Source organism: Ceratosolen solmsi, unplaced genomic scaffold (assembly GCF_000503995.2).
Source record: "Ceratosolen solmsi marchali unplaced genomic scaffold, CerSol_1.0 scaffold10, whole genome shotgun sequence".
In the NCBI taxonomy this organism is placed as follows: domain Eukaryota; kingdom Metazoa; phylum Arthropoda; class Insecta; order Hymenoptera; family Agaonidae; genus Ceratosolen; species Ceratosolen solmsi.
The window spans coordinates 15386005-15410751 of NW_011948412.1; the positions used below are offsets into that span (position 1 = coordinate 15386005).

At 24.5% G+C, this 24747-nt stretch overlaps 1 protein-coding gene across 1 annotated transcript in view; it reads right to left on the reverse strand.

Moving 5' to 3' along the window:
- The window catches only part of Cad99C (cadherin 99C), a 70015-nt gene that overhangs the window by 12395 nt on the left and 32873 nt on the right, over positions 1-24747 (reverse strand). Inside the window, 12 exon segments of the mRNA XM_011503386.1 lie at positions 406-579; positions 1014-1298; positions 1929-2069; positions 2584-2901; positions 3726-4013; positions 5356-5550; positions 6087-6305; positions 6577-6726; positions 14430-14693; positions 16576-16698; positions 20320-20498; positions 22618-22683. Of these exon segments, the coding sequence (XP_011501688.1) occupies positions 406-579; positions 1014-1298; positions 1929-2069; positions 2584-2901; positions 3726-4013; positions 5356-5550; positions 6087-6305; positions 6577-6726; positions 14430-14693; positions 16576-16698; positions 20320-20498; positions 22618-22683 (2402 nt within the window).

The window sequence follows — 24747 nt, forward strand, 5'->3', positions numbered from 1 at the left end:
AATATTATTTTTTTAAATATCTTTTATTACGAAACATTATTATTTATGAAATCTATGAAAACTGGTGAAGGATCTTCCACTACAGAGAAACTATAAGATAGAAATGTATATGTTTTTTTTTATTTAATTAATTAATATATATTAATTAATAAAAATAAAAATATAAATTATTATTGATACTTTATAAAAAAAAAAAAAAAAAAAAAAAAAAAAAAAACAACTAGTCAGTACTCATCAATCAGTACATAGTTTGTAATAATTTTAAAAATTCAGAAGTATTTTCGGAGATACGAAACAGTTAATGAACTTCTAAAAATACAAATTAATACATAATTGTATACCTTTGTACACAATGGAAATTTATTAACTCGTCCTCTTCAAATAAATCAATTTGAGAAAGCTTACCGTAACATGAATAACCACGCAATCAGGTACATTTTCTTTAACACTTGCTTCGTAACTGCCTTGATGAAAAATCGGAACTTCGTCCTCGACATCAACAACATGAACCGTTACGGTTGCTGTTGCTAATCTTGGATCCGGTGCTCCATCACGAGCTGTCACAACAAACTTGTACTCCTTGAATTTAAAAATATCAACATCCATATTAATGTTAATTTAGATTATATTTATTTCCTAAGTATAATTCATATTAATTTTTTATTTATGGTTGTTTTTTAACGCCGAAGGTAATTAAGATCTATTTATTTATCTTGACTGAAATAAATAATTATTTTTCTGGTTATATACAATAAGATACGCTTGATTAAGACACAATAATAATTTACAATTCCAATACGAGAACCAGATAAATTGGAATGAAATTATAAAAATAGAAAAAATACAAACTCTGAATCTCAATTTAAAATTAACGGCAGCACGTAGATTGAATTAAATTAAAATGAGAAAAGAAGGAGAAAGTGGCTTGACATAATATTCCTAATCTCTTAAAGAGACAAAATCATAAATACCGTGATTTACCTGCTAAATTAAAAAAAGTTAAAAATACTCACGTGATTTTGTTCGTAATCCAGGGCGACTTTCGTGAGGATGTCGCCAGTCTCAGGATCAACGGTAAAAGGTATGTCGTCCGGAGCAAAATACGTGATCTCAGCGTTGATACCTTCGTCGGCATCCTCGGCATGGACGCGTCCAATCAGTTTTCTAGCTTCACCTTCCTTCACCGTGAATTCGTACGGTAGCCCTTCAAACTCTGGATTCTTATCATTGATGTCCGTTACTTTAATGTTTACAGTCGTCGTACTCGACAATCCACCCGTGTCCTCCGCTTTGATGATCTATCATTACAGATCATAGGCTTTAATCACAACTGACATTGTGTTTGCACTCAATTGCACGTAAATTACAGGTAATGCATGATTTAAGATTGACGAAAATTTATTCTACTAGATTCTTTAATTAGAAAATGTACCATGAATACACTAATGCAAATATCTAATAATAATTTTATGAATTTTAATGCAATTAAAATTGGGTTGGATTTACATAGTATATTTTTAGGCATATTTTAGATTTATTTTTGAATAATATATTATTTATAATAATGTATTAGAATTTTAATAAATTAATAAAATGTATGCATGAATCATCTTTAATTTTTGTAATGTTAAAAGACAAATGTTATTGAAAATAAGCTAAACATCGTATTACTAAAACTTTAACATACAAGTATTATTATTAGTAAAAAAGCTAATAGTAATAAAGTAAAATATGAAATAATAACAAATATATATTAATGAACATGAATAAAAAAAATAACATATTTTCTTAAAACTTTCACTTTTATATACTATTTATCATTTATTTCAATACATTAGGCTTTACTACACACTCGCACGCTAAATACAAAAACATATTTTAATAATTTTCAATAAATTCATATATTTTTAATTAGTAACTGCATATACCAATTGATAGCGCGTAAGATCTTCTCTGTCCAGTTTCCGTATAACGGTAATGATACCAGACTTGTCCCCAATCGAAAATTGCCTGAGATCATTACCAGAGACGATGGAATATGAAACAGGATCGTTTTCTGGATCGATGGCCTGTAAAACGGGTAAAATGGGAGCTGCTTGAAAGGGCGCTCGATTTCAAAAAATTCATTTGTGATTAAACGTTAACCTTTACTTAATTCCACTTTCGAAAGAATTATATATTTTCATATTTGTAGAAAAAAAAAAAAATTTGTTTATTTCTATTTATGCTAATGCTTACACTCTTATCTGAATGCTTCTTATGAATTTTTATCTATATTAGAAGGGAGTTTCGAAATATTTATTTCTTATTTTTTAATGTTTCGATATGAATAAAGTTACTGTTTATCTATGTGAAAACAAGGAACACTGAGAACTACCATCATCTGTCACGTTAAAACATTTGCACCAATTTATTATAACAGTATATATATATAGATTATAAATTGATTATAATTATTCAGTATTTTACTTGTGAGCTTCTTTTCAAGATAATGATAATCAAGTTAGCTTAGCAACAAAAATTGTTTAAAGATAGTTTACGATATTTATGAATGTACATGTAGGCAGAATTGGAGATATTTACGGTAATCGTGGCGACGGTAGCATTGAGCGAGGCACCCTCGCTCACCTGTACTTCGTATACTTGTTGCTGGAATACAGGACTGCGGGTGTTAGGTCCGGGTATAACATTAACTTCGACGATAGTTTGGGAATAACGGCCACCGTTATCACTGGCCTGAACAGTGATACTGTACTGCTCACCCGCATTTAACTTGCCAACAGACTCTATGAGGCCGCTCCTCGGATCAATCTTAAACTTCTGCAACCCGTTATTTGACACGTGGTATATGCTGTAGGTTATCTTGGCATTCGGACCCTCGTCATTATCCGTTGCCTCCACCTATATATCATTGAGAAGTAGAGGATTATATTATATATATATATATATATATATATATAAGAAGAAAAAGATATATGCAAGAATAAATATATATTACATATTACTATATTACAACGTGTTAAAAATCAATTTTGTAATACCTTACATAGACATGTTTTATTTAGAACTATTCGTAAGATTATATTTTAAAAAATACATTCATAGTTATTTCTTATTACATTTTATGCAAATACATTAGTTACTTTTCAAATAATTGATTTCTAAATAGAAGTTGAATTAAAAATCTAACACCTTCTAAGTTAATGCTTTTATGTACAACTGAATATACAACTGTTTTTACAAACTTTATTTTTCACTTTGTATTGTTTAAAACATTTTTACGAATATTTAATCGAAAATTAAGAGTTGTATTAAATATCATTATTCATTCTAAGTTTCTTTCAATACTATAAAAACTCAAATCAATCACGTTTCTTTGGCCACATCATTTATATTTTTCAATTATCAGCGCAAGTAAAATAGAAAATTTACTGTTTCCTAAATTTTGGAATAAAAATAAAATTGAAATTAAAATTACAAATAACGATCAAATAAATTTGTTTTTTTTTTGTTCAAGTGAAATTGTTAAATTCATTAAGAATGAATAAATAATATGAATAAATAAAACAATTAGATGCCTATTCGTTCCACCAGTAAAACCTATCTTCAACTATAATTCAAATCTTCAATAATACTTCAACAAAACTTCAATTCTTAAATATTTTATTATTTTTGTTGTGTTAAATAAACAATCCTCGACGTTAATCAGTACAATGCATAATTACCTTGATAACTTCACGTTTGGTTTCACCGGCCTGGACCGTGATGGGCGAGGTCATCGGTAGCATGGGTGCGTTATCATTGACATCATTGAGGGTGACGACGAAAGAGAGCGGAGCTGAGGCAGCGACATTGTTCCGCTCACGCGCCACAACCTGGAAACGAAATTTACCAGGACTCGGGGGGTCGCGATCCAAATTCTCCTCGTTCACTATGAGGCTACCACCGGCGTCGATCGAGAAAAATGTTGTTGTCAGCTCAAACAAATAGTCCGGTTTCGGATCCTCAGCTCCCTATTTGGCAATTCATATTCAAATAATACCAAAAGAGACATGTATCGAAAGTGTTGAGATTTTATTAGAAGATCTTGAGATATGTAGGTATTGGAATAGGTTCATAGTTTTAGATAGATACTTGAAGATAGATAGATTAGATACTTTGAATTCAATAAAGCTAATAATTTAGAAATTCTGTAAAATAGTATTGAATATTATAAAAATTGTTCCTAATCAAAAAAAAAAATTAATAAAAATCATCTCGTTTCAAAGATCCTATTAATTTGATAGATTACTAACTTTTATCATGCGATTTCATTATAGATTTATACATATTATATGTATATCTTTTAATGATGATTGATTAATGAAGGTTGAATTATAGATTTATATACATTATATTTCTATTTTTATTAACAATTACAAAATTAAAATGATAATAAATTTTGCTGTAAAATGTTATATTTTATAAATAATTTAGTGATCAAATATTAAAATTATTGTCCGTTTGAAATTTTTTGTTTTTCAATCAAAGTATATGAAAAAAACTAAATTTGCTCATCCATTACTTATACATATCATACCTATGTGACACGTATTCCGAGAGAAATACAATTGAAAAAGTTACAACTACTCGTGGTATCATAAATTCATTATTATCTCCAACAGATGCACATCTGAAGAAATTTTCCAAGATAGCACGATAGTATGATTCATTATTAATCCATTAAATATATGTTTTAGTGAGATATGATATATATATATATATATATATATATATATATATATGAGTTAAAAACTTAACATTAATGAAAAAATTTACTTTAAATAATTTAAAGAGAAACCTGTTCTAAAGTCAATAGAAGATTAATTGTATGAAAAACCAAATGAATTTATTCAAGATAATTAATTAAAATTATTATTTTTGATTATTATAAATATAATAAGAAATTTTAACGTATTGAAACGTATAACGTATATTAATACGTTATAATGTATTATATAAAGCAAATAATGAATGATGTAAGATTCTGACTACCACTTTTATGTATAAAAATGAATATAATTTAAATATAGTCTATTTCATTCTTTAAATAATCAATTTAATTATACTCTCTCTCTCTCTCTCTCGCACGCGCGCTCTTAAGTTTAATATTTAAAAATATTGCAAATTACTGAAATTTATTATTCTAGTGTAGTAGCTTTTAGTAAGAGAAGGCAACTAAATAATTAGAAAAACACTTTTAAATATTACATAGGAATATTAAATCGGCAACTCATAAAATATTTGTCAATTATAAAGAATCGCCAAGTCTAAGTAAAAAAATGTCAAATAAAAAAGAAAACAAACTTTACTTACGAGGTCAGCATCTGTAACAGCAAGGAAGATGGGCTTGCCCTGAGCATCCACCACCTTGGTACCAACGGGCGCATTCTCGTCAACGTAGCCCTCGATGGAGCTGGTTGTGATTACCGGCGGATTACTGTCGACCGGTTTCACAGTGATGCTGAGCTTAGCAGTGGCTGAACGTTCAGCTTCCGAGTCTTCCACAGCCTTCGCAATTGACAACATACGCGAATATTATCATGGGGATGAATTATCGAGTCGAGAGGAAGGGGAGCCAGGAGATACTTGAGTTTTTTTAGGTTGAATCCCATTTTTTACATATTATGTATGTAATGCTGCGATTTTTATTTTATAAGATTTTTTAAGAATGTCGTGAAGCAGATACCGACTATTTTGAATACCACGACTATGCATGTTCGGCACTTCTATATTTATAACATTCGATAAATTATGAAATATTTTATTCCGTTAATTCTCAATTAATCTTCTGAATGAAAATTTACAATAAAATAATGCCCTTTAAATATAATTTGAAAATATAAAAAAAATATTCTACTAAAATAAAAATATTTGTTAGAATAATCATAAGTTTTTTTTTTTTTAATTATTAATACAAAAAAAATAGTTATACAAAAAGTTTGATTAAACGTGAACTTTAGTTAATTTATTGTACTGTTAGTGGCATGGAAAATGTTGTGTCTAGATATAATAATTTAAATAATTCAGATAGAGGAAAAATTAACCTTAATGATGATATCGAACTTCTTAGAGACTGTGGTGTCAACGGCCCGTATTTGCTTAACTGCTCCTGTGCTCTGGTTAATTTCAAAAAAATCTCTGTAATTGGTGGGACTACCGCTGAGAAACGAGTAGCGTATAGGGGCATTAATACTGTCCATATCCACTGCCTGAACCTTCTCCGGAGAAATATTGAGGATACCCGAGAGGACGCCACTTGATACCTATGACATAATAGTCGAGTTTTACCATTCAATGTTCTTTTTTCTCTCGTTTTAATTTTGTATCTAAAGCCTATGTATGTTATATTTAATCGTAAATAAAAGAAAACAATAAATATGTTTAATAAATTGTTATTTAGAAAATATTAATAATAAAAAATCTATTAGATTTCAATTTAGATGCTGCAATCTTGATTATATCTAATACCATTGAATATTATTGTTCCAATTATATTGTATTAATACATTAACGGATAAATAAAAATTGATTTACCGATGCCGAATATTCTGGATTAATACAAGCGCCATTGAGTAGCATACAGCCTTGATAGATAAATGAAGGATCCTGGTCATCGTCATCGCGAATATTCACAATTAAAGTTGTCGTCGAAGTGAAGCGCTCAGCAGGTTTTATCGAACGATCCTGTAACAGAAATTAACCATGGCCTTGTTGGATTTCTACTATTTTCGTGCATAGTAATGTTAGTATTCTAATTAAAAATTAATTTATCACCTTTAAATTACTAATTCGTACATGCTTATATTCTAGTTAACCTTCGAAATATTATTAATGACAACAATTTTAAGTATATACGAATATAATATATTAGTAAAAGAATATGAAATTGGGAATGAAAAAATATAAATAAGTACTTAATTCATAATTGCTTTTAAAAAATATTTAATGTACTATATATGATAGAAAGAGAAATAAATAAGAACTTATTTTCAACGATAATATCTAAAGAAGATAACAGTAAGAAATTTATTTCTCAATAAGTTTTTACAACCACGTAAAATATAATTTATAAAATAAGAATTCAACATTATAAATTCAATTTAAGATTCCTATTAGCTGTTCTGTTATGCTTTAAAAAGAAAGTAAGATAAAATATCAAGTATAGTTACACGTGAAATCGAAAAAACCTCAAGAAAAATGAAGCGGTGAATAAAGATTGGAATCTTATTATAAATGTATTTTACATTCGATCACATTACTAGTATCGTGCTGTTAAGGGCCTATTTGCGGTTTTCGCTAAATTATAGACAATCTGAATATTCAGATGAGGTTCGAGGATATTACAAGAAGATTAATAATTTTGGAATTTTTTATTGGTATAAAATAATATACAATTTTGTTTATATTTTTCGATCTTTGAATTCTTTGACAATGATCGTATGATCGACTTTATCATATTTTAATTGTTTAAAAAAAAAATGTTAACAAATATACAAAGTTACGAAGCAATCGTTTTTAAAAATGAAAAGACATAAAACGAATGAAAAAGAAACAATGTCCCTAATTTTAAAATTAACTATCTGTAATAAAATTTTATATACTTTAAGCTACAAAATATTTTAATGAGTTAAGGGTCACAATATTGATTTATTTAAATGACATATATTTATATTTGTATCAATATATATATATATATATATATATATATAGATTTAAAATTTTTATAACATTGATTGATAAAATATGAATGTATTTTAAAGTATTTTTTTAGTAAACAATATTTATAATACTTATGCATTAAAAGTGAAATAAATCTTAATAATTTTTCATATTATATTAAAAGATTTGTAAATGTATCAATCAGAATATCAGAATATATAGATCAGAATATATAGAATCATATATTTAAAAAAATCCTTTTAAGCCAAGTAATGTCGTCGAAAAATATTATCTATGGTACAACTGTAAAAAATAGACAGTGTGATAATTTAATAAATATTTAAATACATTTTATTAAATCCAATATAAAAGTGTGCCTAATAATCATGTAGATTGCAGCGTTACACATTTTAAATTAGTGTGTTGCAAATATAATTCGTAATGATTTAGCAAAGAAAAATTTAATAAATTTAAAAACATATATATAGAATCATTAGAATATTATAAGCAATACTTTTATATCACTTACATTTCTTATCTAACAATGAGCAAAATATTGATATAGATTAAACTAATCATACTTTTTTATTTGTTTTTAATATTATATTAAAATATGACCGAATGCATGTGTGGTCGTTAGTATTTATAGATATCATTTTGTGTTATTAAAGATCGCTAAAAAAATTCTCATGCTGCAGTTTAATGATTTTTCTTAGAATGGCTACTATGTAGATAAGCTTTATTGAAATCTTGTTTCTGAATTAATTAACAAGAGATACTTTTGGAGAGAAAGCTATAATTTTCCACAACTCTAGACTTTATTTATATAGATATATTTGATATTTATATTAGTGAAAAGATTATTTGAGTGTTCTGAAATCATTAGATTGTGTATCACTAAGTAAATTTAACTAGCCAATTTTTTAAACTTTCGCATCTTCTTAATGATGATATACAGATAAACCTAATAACAATGAAAAGCTATGGTCCTGAATAATTAATACTGCCATTAACAATTCGTCAACGACGATTTTCAGTACTCAATCAGTATTGTTTCCGATTGAAAGATGCTTAATCTATCTCGGAAATGTGATAGTATCTCATGTCGCAACCCACCTACGCATTGTTCTCGAAGCTTTTGTCCTGGTGGAAATAAGATTTCATTGACTCAAATAAATGATCAGAATCTAATGAGCATTGAGATACAAAATCTGACAAAAGATATGCGATATTTCATCAGATATTCTGTCAATATTCTTAACTTATTGATAAAATAACTCTAAAGGTGTTATATTTGTGTTAAAAGTCTTTTAAACAAATCTTATTTATTATTTTTATAAGTAAATTCAAAAATATAATAATTAACTAGTTCATTTATTTTTATAAGTAAATTCAAAAATATAATAATTAACTAGTTCTTGATATGATATTAAAAAATAATAGATACCATGAAAAACTCATCTCGAATACTCCCTTAAAGAAATTAAAAAAATTATCAATAATATTGTTACAATTATAATTAATAAATAGGATTATAATTAATAATTAATAAAGTTATAAGCCAGAATTATAAGAAGAAAATTTTACATTTTTTTATTTTTATGACTATGATTCAAAATACTGTTTCTTTTCATTGCAAACAATTCTAATGTCAATTTTAGACTTCTTATGACTTGTAACAAACATTACTTAATTATATATTCATATTTTAATGCTATAATAAAATTAAATCAATTTGAGCATTGAATAAAATTTTAAATTCATAAACATCGTAAGTTTGATTCATAGTAACAATTCAAAATTTAATTATAGAAAGCGATCAATTACTAATCAATGACAAATACTTTCTTTCGTTTTAATAGAATTTTAAGAAATTAATATTTTACTTTATCAAACAATGAAATATATGACTTTAAAGAAAAACATCTTATATTACAAACTTATATATCTGGTTACTGAAATTATATAACTATTTGGTTCCATTAAGAATCTCAAAATGATTATTATACAGATTTATAAAAGTTTTATAATTACCCTTAGAACAAAAAATATTTGGAAACATTGGCACTACCACTTCATATAATGAATGTTTATTAACATTAATTTTACAAAATTTATAAATATACCTTTATAAATAAAATTATTCAATTAAAAATATTATATATATATAGTATATAAAGATTTCTTTAATTATTTTAACTAATTATATTGAGTTAAAAAATCTACTTTCAAAAATAAATTTTTAAAATTATAGGACTATAAAAACATTAGCTTTTAGAAATTGTTGAAAATAGTTATGCATTTCCATTGGTATTGTTAGTTAGTCTAATTCAAATAAATATACAAAAAATAATCTAAAAAATATTTCTTAAGATATATAAACAGAATTGAATTTTGTAAATTCTACATGCAACTAAATTTTTTATATATCTATGAAATCATTTCAGAGTTTATCCAAACAATTATGAAAGTCGACCATTTTCTGAATTGGACAATAACAAACTTTAATACATTAATTTATACTGGAAAAGTATTTTAAAAATATTTTATTTAAGTTATTTTATAAACTTTTTTATTTTATTTAATACTAATATTCTAAGTATTCGAAATTTGAAAGAATTTTTTTTTCAAATAGCTTTCAGTATATTTTAACTTATATGTAAATTAAGTCATTAAATTTTAAAAGTGAAAGTATTCAAACCAATCTTTTCATACATTATATAATATTACTTTTATTACTATAGTATAATTAGAAAATCGATAACAATACTCTAACCTTATTTAATTTTTCACACGTATTTAAGTCGCACTAGTGTAAGTAAGTACTAATTGAATCACAATATTGATGAAATGCAAATAACAGTAACATATGTAAGTTATTATTATTTCGATAGCCCTATTTAACATTCAGTATATAAAAAGGTCACGGGGAATCTGAAATTGTAAATAGTAAATAAGTTTCTGTATTTGTAATCATATATTGATTACGATAGCAATAAGTATTACGGTTAAAGTTAAAAATTATTAACGTACTTTTTAGTTTATTTAGTTCGGTTGTAAACTTATACGTTATATAACATATTATTTAATGAACATGGTATATTTTACAATGAATAAAATGGTGATATTTATGTATTTCTTAGTTCTGAATCTCCAAGGTGTCATTTTAATTCATGCGGTAGATCATTATTGGATGGATACTTTAGTCGAACATTTTAACGAATCGAAAAATTTCTATCAGCTCATGATATTTAAAAATAATGATACCAGTGGAACTGTAGAAGAAAATTATATCTTTCAAAAATTAGGTACTGTACTGCCATACATTGTTATTGACTTATCAAAAGATACGAATAAAATTCCATTCTTGTCTGTTACTAAACAAACGACAGTGTATATAATACTTCAGATGTCAAATATGCGTAACGAAATTTATCTTTTTGAGCAAATCAAAGCTAATCTAAATTCTTTGATTGAATTGCCATTTCCATCTTTTCATCCAAAGTGTCTCATGATATCCTTCACAAATAGTTACCATTCGTTTTTTGAAAATATTTTATTATATGCTTGGTCAAAAAAATTTTTAGATTTTTCCATCATCAAAATCAGTCCAACAAACGTTGCAAATTTATTATATTATGACCCATTCAGATTCATACAAATTTCTATAAAGTATACATCCAAAGTAAATCTTTTTCCTGATAAAATTATTAATACATATGGATATGAACTGAAATTACCTTATATACCAAAGTTACCATATATAACAAAAGGTTATAACAATACATATGGTGGAACAGAATTTCGAATTATCAAATATATAGCAAGTATTCTTAACTTAAAATTAACAATATTAGAGTATACAAAGGACGATTTAAGAAATGTAATTCGAGATATACAATTGGGAGTGCTCAATCTTCTATCTTTCTCTATGTCAGTAAATCATCCTGTATTAAGAAACTTTACTGCACTTTCACGTGGAAAAGTCTTTACATTCGACAGTTTTTGTGCAACTGTATCGCCAAACTTTCATGAAAAGTCTGCCACTATCTACACACCTTTAAAGTCGATGATATTAATTATATTTGGAATTGGTTGTGTAATTATCATCGTTATCCTGGCTGATCGTTTGAAGATAACGCAACATCGGTTGTATCACTACGATATAGTGCGACTAATTCTCGGTGCTTCTGGTGCTAAGCAACCAAAGGAAACTAGAGATAGATTCATTTTCATTAGTATAGTATTTTTATCGTTAACTTATTTAGAAAATATCTACTCTACTTTCACTGATTACGAACTGTCATATACGGAAATACCATTAAAAACTTTTCAGGATGTTTTGAATTCTAAACTGACTCCATACATGAGTACAGCTGGCTTTCATTGGATATTTGAATATCCAGAGCAAGAATTATCACTGATTAAACAAAAAATTAAACTGAATGGAGTAGAAAATTGTATTCGGTATGTTAAATTATTATCAATAAAATTTTGATTACAAATAATTTATATTAATATATGATCTTATTTTTACATATAACTTGAAATTACCTCAAAATTTGATAATAAAATGTTGTATTATTATTTTTTATTTCTACGTATAAAATATATATTTACTTTTTAATTTATTTGCAATGTTATTACATTTATTACTTTTGTCAATGTCATTACATTATTTAAAAATCGAACTATGATAGATTGGTATAAAAAGGTCGATATGAATAACAAATATTACATGATTTTAAAGCTTCATTTATTTGGATTATAAACAATTATTTAAAAAATTTTATATTAAATTACAGGTTGTTAATTTGGATAAAAAGTATATTTAACTTTTATTGCGATTAAAATACATAAATGTATTGTATTTTATAAAAAAAATATATAAAAAGGAAAAGACTTAAAATTTCATATTAATTTTGTTAACTTCATTTAGAATATTATATAATAAAAATTATAGAAATATAGTTAATAATTATTTTGAACTATATTTAATAAATAAAATTTGTAAATAATAATAGAAACTTCTGAAATTGTCTACTTATTAACATATTTAAATAGAATTTAAAGTAACCAAATAAATCAATTTATCAATGTAAGTTCATATGAATGATTAAATATAATAATATAATAATAGTATCAAAATTGAATTTTTGTATAAAGTAGTCATTTCAATTAGATGTGAATGTTAGGAAATTTAAGGATTATACCTTTATTAAAACCATTTTCTTATAGTTCATTTCCTTAGCTCAAGAAAGTATAAATACATAAAATAAATATTTTGGCTTATAAATTCTAGTATAAAAAATGATATGCCGAACTTAATGATATAAAGTCAAATGTCATTTCTTTTAATCTAATAACTTCGTTTACATTATCAGACAAATTATTGAAGGTAAAGCTGTTATTTGCTTTACTATCAAATCCAAAGCAAGGATGTACCAGAACATGTTCAAGAATGTGGATGGCAATTCTATGATCAGGATAGGTCAGCTCAAGTTCATGAAAACAGGCAAAAATTTCTTGTTTGAGCCTGGGTTTCCACTTCTACAGAAGTTTAATGCTATTATAAGAAGAATGGCAGAGTCTGGTACATTAGAACATTGGTTTCGTACGAATAAATCCAGAAACCAAATATTGACAGATCACAAAATTGACGAAGACAATTATTTGATAATTCCATTGATTACCATTTTGATTATTGGAGAAACAAGTTCGTTATTAATTTTTTGCATTGAATTATCCTATAAATATTTTCTGTCATATACATATAGCTTTCGAATATAAAAATTCCGAATATTATGTTTTTATCTAAATGACATAAATATAATAAAATTTTAGATAAAATATATTCATATAAGTGTTTTTTAAATCTTCTATTCATCTTTATATGTACGTGTCTAACGCAAACATAAATTCCTTACTCATCATTATAACGTATGGTTATTTTTCAGAAATTGCTTTTCTTTACTTAAAATCAATATGAATGTATTTGCAACAAAATACTAGTGATAGAATCAGAGGTTTTAAAAGGTATTTATTACTGTTAAATAGCTTGAAAGTAAAAATGACGTAGCACATAAAATTATATTTCTTTAAATGGGGAACTATCTTACAAAATTGTTTAATAAACTTTACAGAAATATTATAAAAAATATTTTTTAATAATGCTCGTAAATAAAAAGTAAAACGTGGAAACTTTTCATTTTATTTTTTCTAAATTTTTGTTCTTTATTATCTTTCAATATCATATGTATACTGTGAAGTATACCATAATCTAAATTTTGCTAAATTATTTAACTTACACGTTATTTATTCTTTTAAATTGTGTCATTTATAAAATATATATACATATTTTTTTTTTAACAAAAATTTTTATAAATATAATCTATCTTTTTAAAAGAATTAAATTTTGTTCTAATGAGTTAATATAATTGAGAATGAAAACAAATAGTATCCTTCAATATTCATTAATAATAAATTGACTTATACAAATAAAATTCTATTAATATTTATCTATATTTATAAATTTATTGTATTAATTATATTAATTTATTATATTAATTTTTTTTATTTAATTATGATAACTCATTAATTGTCATTTTTATATGACCAAAAAAGCAATAAATTATAATAATAATAATAATTCCAGTGATCTATGAGATCTAATAAAATACATTTATTCGAAGCTATAATCTAATATTATTATCAATGAAAATACTTACGGAAGCAAGAATTGTAACGAGATAGCGCTGTGTTCTCTCATAATCAAGGGTACGATTAACGGTGACCTGACCTTGGTGAGGCAAGTTGATACTGAAATATCCGTAGCCATCGGCTGTGGTTACACGGTCCCGACCAACTCCATCACTGTTACCAACCCCCGTCCCATCCCCCATGGCTATCGAGTATTCTACGAGACCATTGACACCAGCGTCAGCATCCGTTGCCACGATATTCTTAAAGATAGTGGAACCTACAGGTGTCAACTGCAGCATTCAAAATCATAATTTTTTAATATTCTCGTATTATTATTATAAATTATATAAAATAAAATAATATTATATTATATTATAAATTATATTATAAAATATATAATTATATTATAAAATAATTTATAATATTAATTATAAATTATTAAATAAATATGGAAATATGATGTAAAATTGGGTATAATACCATTTATAGTTATTTAATAAAAGTTTATGATAAATGTATTCAAGCAATTTACAGATTATCTGTCTAATACAGACAGCAAAGGGTGAAAAAGATATAGATTAAAGCAATTCAAATTCAAAATTCACCTTCAATTCAAATTTCAAAAATGTATAATAAGAGCTAATACATTTAATAAAAAGTAGAAACCACTATATACAAACAACTAAACTCAAACTATATAAAAATAAGCAAGATTTGTTCATATTATATCTATGCATATGTAGCTACATCCATTATAGAACATTTTTCAATATAAGTATAAAAAATGTCTAAAATAGAAGTATGATAATTTAATAATAATAATAATATTATTATTATCATAATAATCATATGAATTCAATTACATAAAATCATATGTAATTGAAGTTTTGAATAATTTTGTAAAATGATTCTTCTTATTATAGATATTGTAACAAATATTGAATATTTAGTATTCACATATTAATTGTTTTACGAGTAAACACTGTCTGATTAAGTTTTAAAAATATATATAGAAATATTTCAGTTAATAGAAATATAAAAATATTAAACAAATAAATATAGAAAGAAAAACATAGAAGGAGAAATGAAATTATTCTTTCTCATATCTTTCATTAAAATCAAAAACTTACACACAATATCCATTTTTTCAACATTTATGCATCATATAACTTAACATGAAAATTTAAAGTAAATAAAATTGACAATGATTAAAAATAGCAAAATTATGTAAAATCTTTAAATTTAATATATAAATTTAAATGTTTTATGTTATAATACATAATAATAAATGTTTTATGGAATATTAATAAGTAATTGTAATGTAATAATAAAAAATAATAAATTGTAATAAAGTCATAATTTTTACATTTTATTTTACATTTTATTTACTGGATTCTTTGTATTTATGAAATAATTGATGTATATTTAATAAAATCATTAGATATCATTGGTTTCTCAGATTATATAGAAAACTGTTATACGTTGAATCAGAAAAATCAATGATAATACTGTTTATCTATGAATATCTACAATAGAAATTACAATAAATGTTTACAATAACAGTTACAAGAATTCGATTAAACGTTTAGAATATATTTCACAATATTAATCAAGAATACAGGAAATGAAGGTATATGTAGCATAAAACATTATTTAAGAAATTTAATTTTTAGTAATGGCATAAATTAAATATTGCCTGGGAAATTAATTATTCGAATCATTTAAAAATCAAGCCAATATATGAAAAACGTAGGAATATTTTTCATCGCCCATTAAAAGTAATGTATGGAGAGAATTTAATATAGAAATAAGTTAATTTTTAATTAATTTATAAGATTTTTATTACAAAATATCTCCATAAATCATAAGTCTATTTTTTGGACAATATTATATAAGAAATTTTTTTCCTTTTAATTCTTTTTGGAAATTCTGTTGTGAAATTATTTATAAATACTACATTATTATTGCCAGATAATAACGATATTCTTTATTTTGTACTTAAATACGATATTTAGTGATATCAAAAATTTTTTGGCAATTAATTAATATTATTATTATATATTAAAATTTGAGGAATGTACACAGATAAAATACATGCTTTTTCAAATATGGTAAAGTATTGGTAATTTATAAAATTAACGCTTGAAAAATACAAAATATATAAATACTTACTTCAGAAACCGTCGTTTCATAAGGTGTATTCACGAATTTTGGTACATTGTCATTGACATCCGATACCCTCACAATCACAGGAATTTTGCGATTGCTATTTGTCTTTCTGACGGTGCAGCTCAGCTAAAAAACAAAATGAGCAAATATTTTTATATGTATTTATAATTATTGGACTGTAAATTTTTTTTTATATATTAATTGTGTATTAACTTTAATTATACATAGACAATTTAAAATTTTAAATACAGTATTAATTATAAATTAATCTAATTAATTTCTATAAAATTTAAAATTTTTATTTTTACGTATTTATTACAATATTAAACACTTAAAATCAGATCAACTTAAAATCTTTTGAAAACTTATTATTAATTTTGACATATTATCATAAAAATATTGTTAAAATCTTATGATCTCTTTTTATAAAACTTGTTAATTAGATATATGCAATATAATACAAATTAGGAATATAAAAATATGAAATAAATTTGTATAAGAAAAATATAAAAATTATAAAAATTGTATCAAGTAAGTTTCGTACAATATTATCGAATACAACAGAATAAAAAATCTAAATAAATTAATTATAATAATTAAGTAAAATTTTCGTAGAAAAAATTTTTTTTTATCAATTTATTTAAATTTGTCACATAAAAAAGCTTCTGTAACAGCTCATAACATTACTAGGAATGAAAATTGATGATAAAAAGCATATTTATTCAAGGTTTTTCTTTATAAAACAGGGATATCTGATTGACTTATTATATGAAAAATTACTTAGCACTTGACAAATTTAAAAATAGAGTAGGGAATGGTTACGCTATGTTGGTTCTGACTCATCTATCTCTTTGGCCTGAATTTCGATCGAACTAAAACCCCAATAAATTTGATTGGGTCTGACTTAGAACCTCCATAACTACGATTCGTCCTTTCTCTTGGTGAACACGCCCCCTACATTGATACCCACCAAATAAGTCATAAGAGGAAGAGAGAGAGGAGAGAGAGAGAGAGAGAGAGAGAGAGAAGAGAGAATGGGAGAGGGTGAGAGTGGCAAATGGATTTTGTGCATTAGATAAATCCTATCCTTAGAAAGTAATTATCTATGTACTTATTTTACAATGCCCCATATTTACTTGCACACATCTGAAAATTTATTTGCAACATCAATTAACATTATTCTAATTTTCTTCAATTATGCATCCAGCATTATGTAAATATTAATTAAAATATTTTTATAACTTTACATAAATACTAAATGAATAATTAAAAAATTATATGTTTTATCAATAATTATAAAATCTTCAGTAATGATTGAACGAATGATTGAAAGACAAGCCGATGGGTGAACAAAAATCTTCATAATATAATTAATTATATTATATTTGAAAATCTTTACAAATAGTTCTTAAATCATAAAATATAGCGGTTGTATAATTTGGAAATATGCACTTGACATCACGCTTGGAACTTTTATATAACTATTCTCGAAAATTTGGTGTCTATTTAAGCTGTCTACTAAGTATTCACACAAGTTTGCAGATTAAATTGACAATGTTTTTGGATTTTCCTTCTTTAATATTTTAATTATTAAATGTATTTAAGATTATTAAGAAAATTTTTTAATTTTAATTCATTTCAATTTTTACATTGTTAAATATATAATAGAATGAATAGCATGAATAATTCAATTTAGAAATTTTACTCTTACATTTAATAATGATTTAATATGAATTTAAATTTTACCCTTTTATTTAATAAGTGGTTTACATAAATTCTACTTGTGACTTGCACTATTAAAAATATAAATTTACGTTATTTCTTTAATATATTTTTTCATTATTATCTACGTATTATACAGAATCATCAAGCTATCGATATTCAAAGAAATTAATTGTTTAAAAAATAAAAGGCATATTTATTTCTAAAATTACAAAATTTTTGAAATTTTACTAAAGGACTACAGCTTTATAATAAATAATAATTTTTTATAAATTTTATTATTAAATATCTACTGAAGTTGCAATTGTATTTGTAATTACATTTGTAATTTTATTCTTAATTTTTAACATTTAAATACTTTTAAAATACAATACTATACCAATCTATGAGATTCAATTTCCATTTTTCGTTATAAAATTTAATTAAAGTAGTTAATTTTCTCTACTATAATTTATAGTGTAATGGATATTTTAATTATATAAAGTACATTAACATAAAAGTAAAGAATATTGAACATTTATAGCTTTAACTTCAATTTCACAGAACTGAATTCGAAAAAAAATTTAGATAGTAATTTTGAGAGAAATTACCAAAATTTAATTTTATGAAAATTATTGTTTTCATCATTGTGTTGTCAAAGCATAGTTCAAAGCATATCAATTGTTATTTCAATAATAACAAAATAATTCTACTATTATTAAATGCTTTTTTTTATTCTGATATATGTTTATTTTATTCTAGATGTATTATTAAATTATATTTTTAAAAAAGGTATTTTCATAATAATATACTGAAATAATGATATCAAATTAAGAAATTAATTACTAGTAACAGAATAATAAAAGTAATGATACTTAATTTTAATCTATGTTCTAAAATTATAATTATTTAATGTAAGGTGTAAAAAGATTATTTACAAAACAATAAAGGTATTCATTTGTCTCAGTTCATAAAAATCTATGTTCAACTTCTAATTTAAGCATACTACAGAAACATGGAGAATCGAAATAATGGTGACGATAAATGAAATATACCAATATAGAGGCCTAATAAATTTTCACTCTAAAGTAAGCCGTGCGAAACATACACAACACATAAGAAGCGTCAGATAAGGGCGGAAAACGTCGACTGCACGTGACCAGCCATTTCCATATCGACGTCTCTTGTACTATTTATTTGCAGTCGTGAGGCGCGATGACCCATGGAGATTGGCGAAAATTTCGCGCACGCGCAACGCCTGACGGTCAAATCGTTGAAACTGTGAATTACGCTAACAGGACTTTGCTTTTTATAGAGATGGGAATATGCGATTCACGCGTCTAAAATTTTTAATTTATGAAATAATTTTCACTTCTTGAAACACCATATAAATAATTCAATAGTCTAGTCAATTAATTGAAATAATCTCCAAGTTTGAAATTATAAATGGATCATGAATGTACGGTGTGTATACGTAATGCATCAGCATTTATGTTAAGATTCTTAAAGAGATCGTCAAGAATGTGAAGCAATTTGATATAAGTGACATTTTCAACGAATGTACTAAAATTTAAAATGTTACAGAAATACATGAATGCTTGAGTATTAAATGCTCTGCAAAATTCTATTGAAGAAAAATGTTTCGATAAAGTGTAACTAAGTCGTATAATTGTCCAAACAACTTCGCATAATCTGTATATTATGCAACTAACGAGCTGATATTACTTATTGCCAACAAAAATCTAGAGTCATTCAACATTTTTAGTAATTTTATATTGGACTAATTGTTTATACCATACCATATCAGCAAACTATCTTTTAGAATATTAAAGTATTATCAAACATTGGCGTAAATATTGGTTATGTTTCAAATAAATGTAAATGATGTGATTTGGTACTTTAACTCCAAGGCACCATTATTAATAAAAAAAAATATATGTTTTTCAGCAAGAGTATGTGAAATAAATAATTCATCGAGCATCTTATCCAATTCAAGAATATTGTCGTCTCTGCGATATTTATTTTACGTGACGCGGCCACACTCACCTGGAAAACAACGTGCGAAAGATTTTCATCATCTCTGTCAAGAGGCCGTATAAGCTTCAGCTTCTTGCCATCCAAAGTAAAAAGTGGTTGACGGCTAGAGGCACTAAGCTCCAAGATGGTTTCGTTACGCGGGTCGCCTTTTACGGGGAGCACAGCGGGTACTGTTTCTTGATCGACAGCTGAGAACAAAATAATGCATATGAGCATTCTAATATATATCAATATATTAATATTAATTAGTCAAGTATTGCATTCGTAAATGTTTTATTCAATTTTCAAGAATAATTCTGAAACCTGCAATTGCAGCTTATAGCCAATCGTATTAACAACTTATTTTGCACATTCAATTATAAGTAGTCTTAAATCTTCCCGTATATTTTTCATTTTTGTTTATAATTGTATATAAATATTAGAGCAATTTTTTGATAAAGAGATATCTTATGAAAATATATGAAATACACTAATTTAATTTCAATATGAATGTACAGTATCCATATACGAAAGTTCATTACAAATATTTTAAATAATATAGAATTCCGTATTCATTTATACATAATTAATTTGGTAATCTATTAAGTTTAATAATCCACTAATTATTAATATTTAGTTTCAATGCAGTTTATAATTAACTATGTAAAATTAGTTATCAAATTTATTAATTTTCGTTATCAAATTCATTTTATCAAATCACTAAATTAGATTTTAAAATATATTACCGTTATATGTATTATTTAGATTATAAAATATATTAAGTTTTTATTTAGACAAAATCTACAAAGAATATTTATTAAAATACATAGTTTTTATATATAAAAAGTAATTTAAAACTATTTGATACAAAAACTGTAAGAAATATATGTAAAATTGTAAGATATATATATATATATATTGTACTTATAATTGTTATTCATTAAAAATTAGTAAATTAGTAAATAGTGTTATTACTCATTCCATTATAATATACTTTTAAGTATAAATCATATACAAAATTGAAACATTGTCATTCAAAAAACAAATATAATAATACTATGAGAACAAGATGTAATTTAACATTTATATAATATGTAGATTACTCGTGTTATTTTATTTTGAGATACAAACAACAAATTTTATATCATTGAATGTATTCATATAAATATAAAAATACCTATTAATAATTTTTATGTGCAAAACAAACACTACTTTTATAATTTATTTATATTATAATTTTTCCAGAACTTTTTTGTACCATAAATATAAATTATGTTGTGAGCAAAGAAATTGCTTATCATTTAACAAACATTCTATATGAATCCGATACTCCGAAGAACTCAAAAATAAGAAATTATATTTATTTGTTATATAAACATTATTATTTTTCTAAAACAAAATTCGTAAGAAAAAAAATATTTATTTGCAAATTCAGAAAAATAATACGAGACGAATGAAAATATTATGACTTTTAATATGAATCCCAATAAGATTGCCGATAACGATGGTTTCTATATACAAATTTTCGAAGGAAATGAAAACTGTTTATGCTTAAATTAATAAAAATTAAAAAATAAAGAAACTGAAAACGTCCCTTTCTTTATTTAACAGAAATAATAGAATAAATAATAGCAGTAAGTCCTTATATTATTACGAATTTTTTGTAACTAATACACGACAAGCTAATATTATTATTATACTAGGTACAGATAAACACATGAGATAAAATAAAATAATACGGTAAACAAATAATAATTATACTATATAATAATTAGAATATATCTATTTATATTGATGTAAGAAGAAAAAATGAAATACTACTCTTTATTTGCATGAATTATATTCTAATATTAGCATTTTTTAATTTTAAAAGTACTTAACAAATTTAATTCAAATAAAAAGAAGAAAATAATCTTTATTACTTTTAATAATCGAGAGTGTTTCATGAATTAAGTTATACACAATATTTCTTACATATTTACATATTTTTTGTCCTTTTCATAATTTTTTAAAAGTTATATTATTAAGAATATATAAGTATAAACTAAATTTCAATTTCTTTTCATGCAATACACACAGTATGTGACGAAGAAGAATAAACTTTAAATCATTTAATTGATAAAACCATCAATCTAAATTATAGATTGTAAAAATTATAGTATGAAGTTTTTATTCAAAACTAATATATAAATATATAAGATATAAATATTATTGCATCCATTTTCAGTATATCTAAAATATTAATCGAATCGAATTTAAGTATATATATATAAATTTTAATGGAATAATCATTTTGCAAATAATGATAGAATAATACTGTATACTTACAATCTCCTCTACTCTCTTCTATGTCAAGAATGATGTTCGACTGGTCAATTTCCAACTCGCATAATCCTAAAAACGTTTCTATAATTAATATCAGTTTATTAAACTATTACTTATTAATATCAATAAATTAATTAGTACATGCTTAATTAAATATTAATTAATATTAATTACCTAATTTAAATTTATAGTATGTTCGGAGTAGATTTTTAGAAAATTTGAAAAGTTAATATGTTAATATTTATTAATAAACACAATACAGTGTAATAAATACTCTTTTCATTCGCGATAATATTATCTTGTATATTTATTTATTTTTTAAATGTTAATACTGAAAATATATCCAGAATTAAAAGAAAGTATACCCTGTACGATGATAGTACTAAACAATTAAATCATGATCAAATAATAATGAAAAAAATTATATAATTCTCAGATGATTGGTTTAGAATACCAAAACCATTAATTTTGTTTTTTATTAACTTACTTTATTACAGTAAGATTACTTTTTTATCTTAAGTTTGTCTTTACTTTTGATCTGTAATATTCCAATATAATTCCTAAAATATTAATTAATACTAAATCGAGAAAATGAAGGAATGTTGTCAGATATTATTTATTTAAATCAGTTGCATAGTTATTATTAATTTCTTATTTGTTCTTACTGACATTACACATTTAAGTGCATACAATTGATGTAAATTATTTTAGTTTTTTCAGTTATAATATTATCAAAACGTGACATTAGAATATAAACATTTTTTTCATTCAGAAAGCATAATTATTATAAATTAAATGTATATAAAATATTTTTGTGCAACTTGAGTAAAAAATTTGTTTATCCTGATACAAACATATCTGCCATTATACTTAAGGATGAGACAATGCAGAACTTGACATTCGTAAATTCATATTCTAAAAGTAAGTCGACTATAATATTCATCGAATGACCATATATGCTACATAGGTATTGATTTCTAATGATTAGTATTATTTTAATATCAACTGGCTTCAGTAACATAGGTGAATGTATTCGATGCGCAAAGTACTTATCACCAGTGTAAAGCATTCCGTGTTACAACACACACCCCTCCTCGTCGTCCAACTGTACTTTCGCTCAGAAACTTTCAAACCGCACCCACGCCGAGAAAAAGTCTCTCCACCTGTTCGAGTCCTTTGTCCCAATGGATAATAAGCCACGTCGCGATACTTGCGATTTGTTATGACAATCCAACATACCAAAGTGAAGGTATTTTACCATCTGTTACTTTCAGTACACGTGGATGTACTGAAGGAGAAAGTACGATTTCAATCAAGTTAGATGTTATTATATAGGCCATAAAACAGACACTGAATTTAAGTTTTAATTAAAGCATTGGTAATTAAAAATAATTGCCGTATCAAAAAATGTTAAATAGATTTTCAACGGGTTATTGAAAAATTAATGTATTTGTATCTCTTAAAAGCAACAAGATTTTCAATCGTTAATTGCATCGTAATGGGATGCTATTTTATTTTTAACATAAAAAAATTAATATAGATGAAAACATTAAACATTTATTTAAGGACAAATCTAATTTGGGATAAATAATTAAGTAATTAATTTCACGATATGACGTAATTTTATAAAGGACTAATAGAGATTAATTTCATATAGCATCATTTTCACGCTAGAGTTGTCGTTGGTAATTGCAAAATTATATGATGCAATGAACAAGAAATAAAACTCGGAGCAAATATAAAATATATATATTTTCATTAAAACACTATATAAAAAGACATCTGTGATTTCAATTATTTATATTTGTAAGTATTATTGAATATTAATTAAATTGAATATTATAATTTTTTATTTTATGCAACTAATGTTTTATCAAATATTATTTATAGAACGAGTGAACAAAACTTCTTATTCGGTAATTAATATTTTAACAAATTTATAGATAGTTTTATCTTTTATCATTTAAAATAACCTAGTAAATTCGAAGAATTTAATATAAGAATTAAGAAAATCGAATGTTTTCTATTAAAATGAATTGTTTCGCATTTGTTTCTTTGTTAGTTAATCATATTTCCGAATTTAAATATTTTCGAATATTTTATGAAGAGTCAAACTAGCCATCCAATTGTACA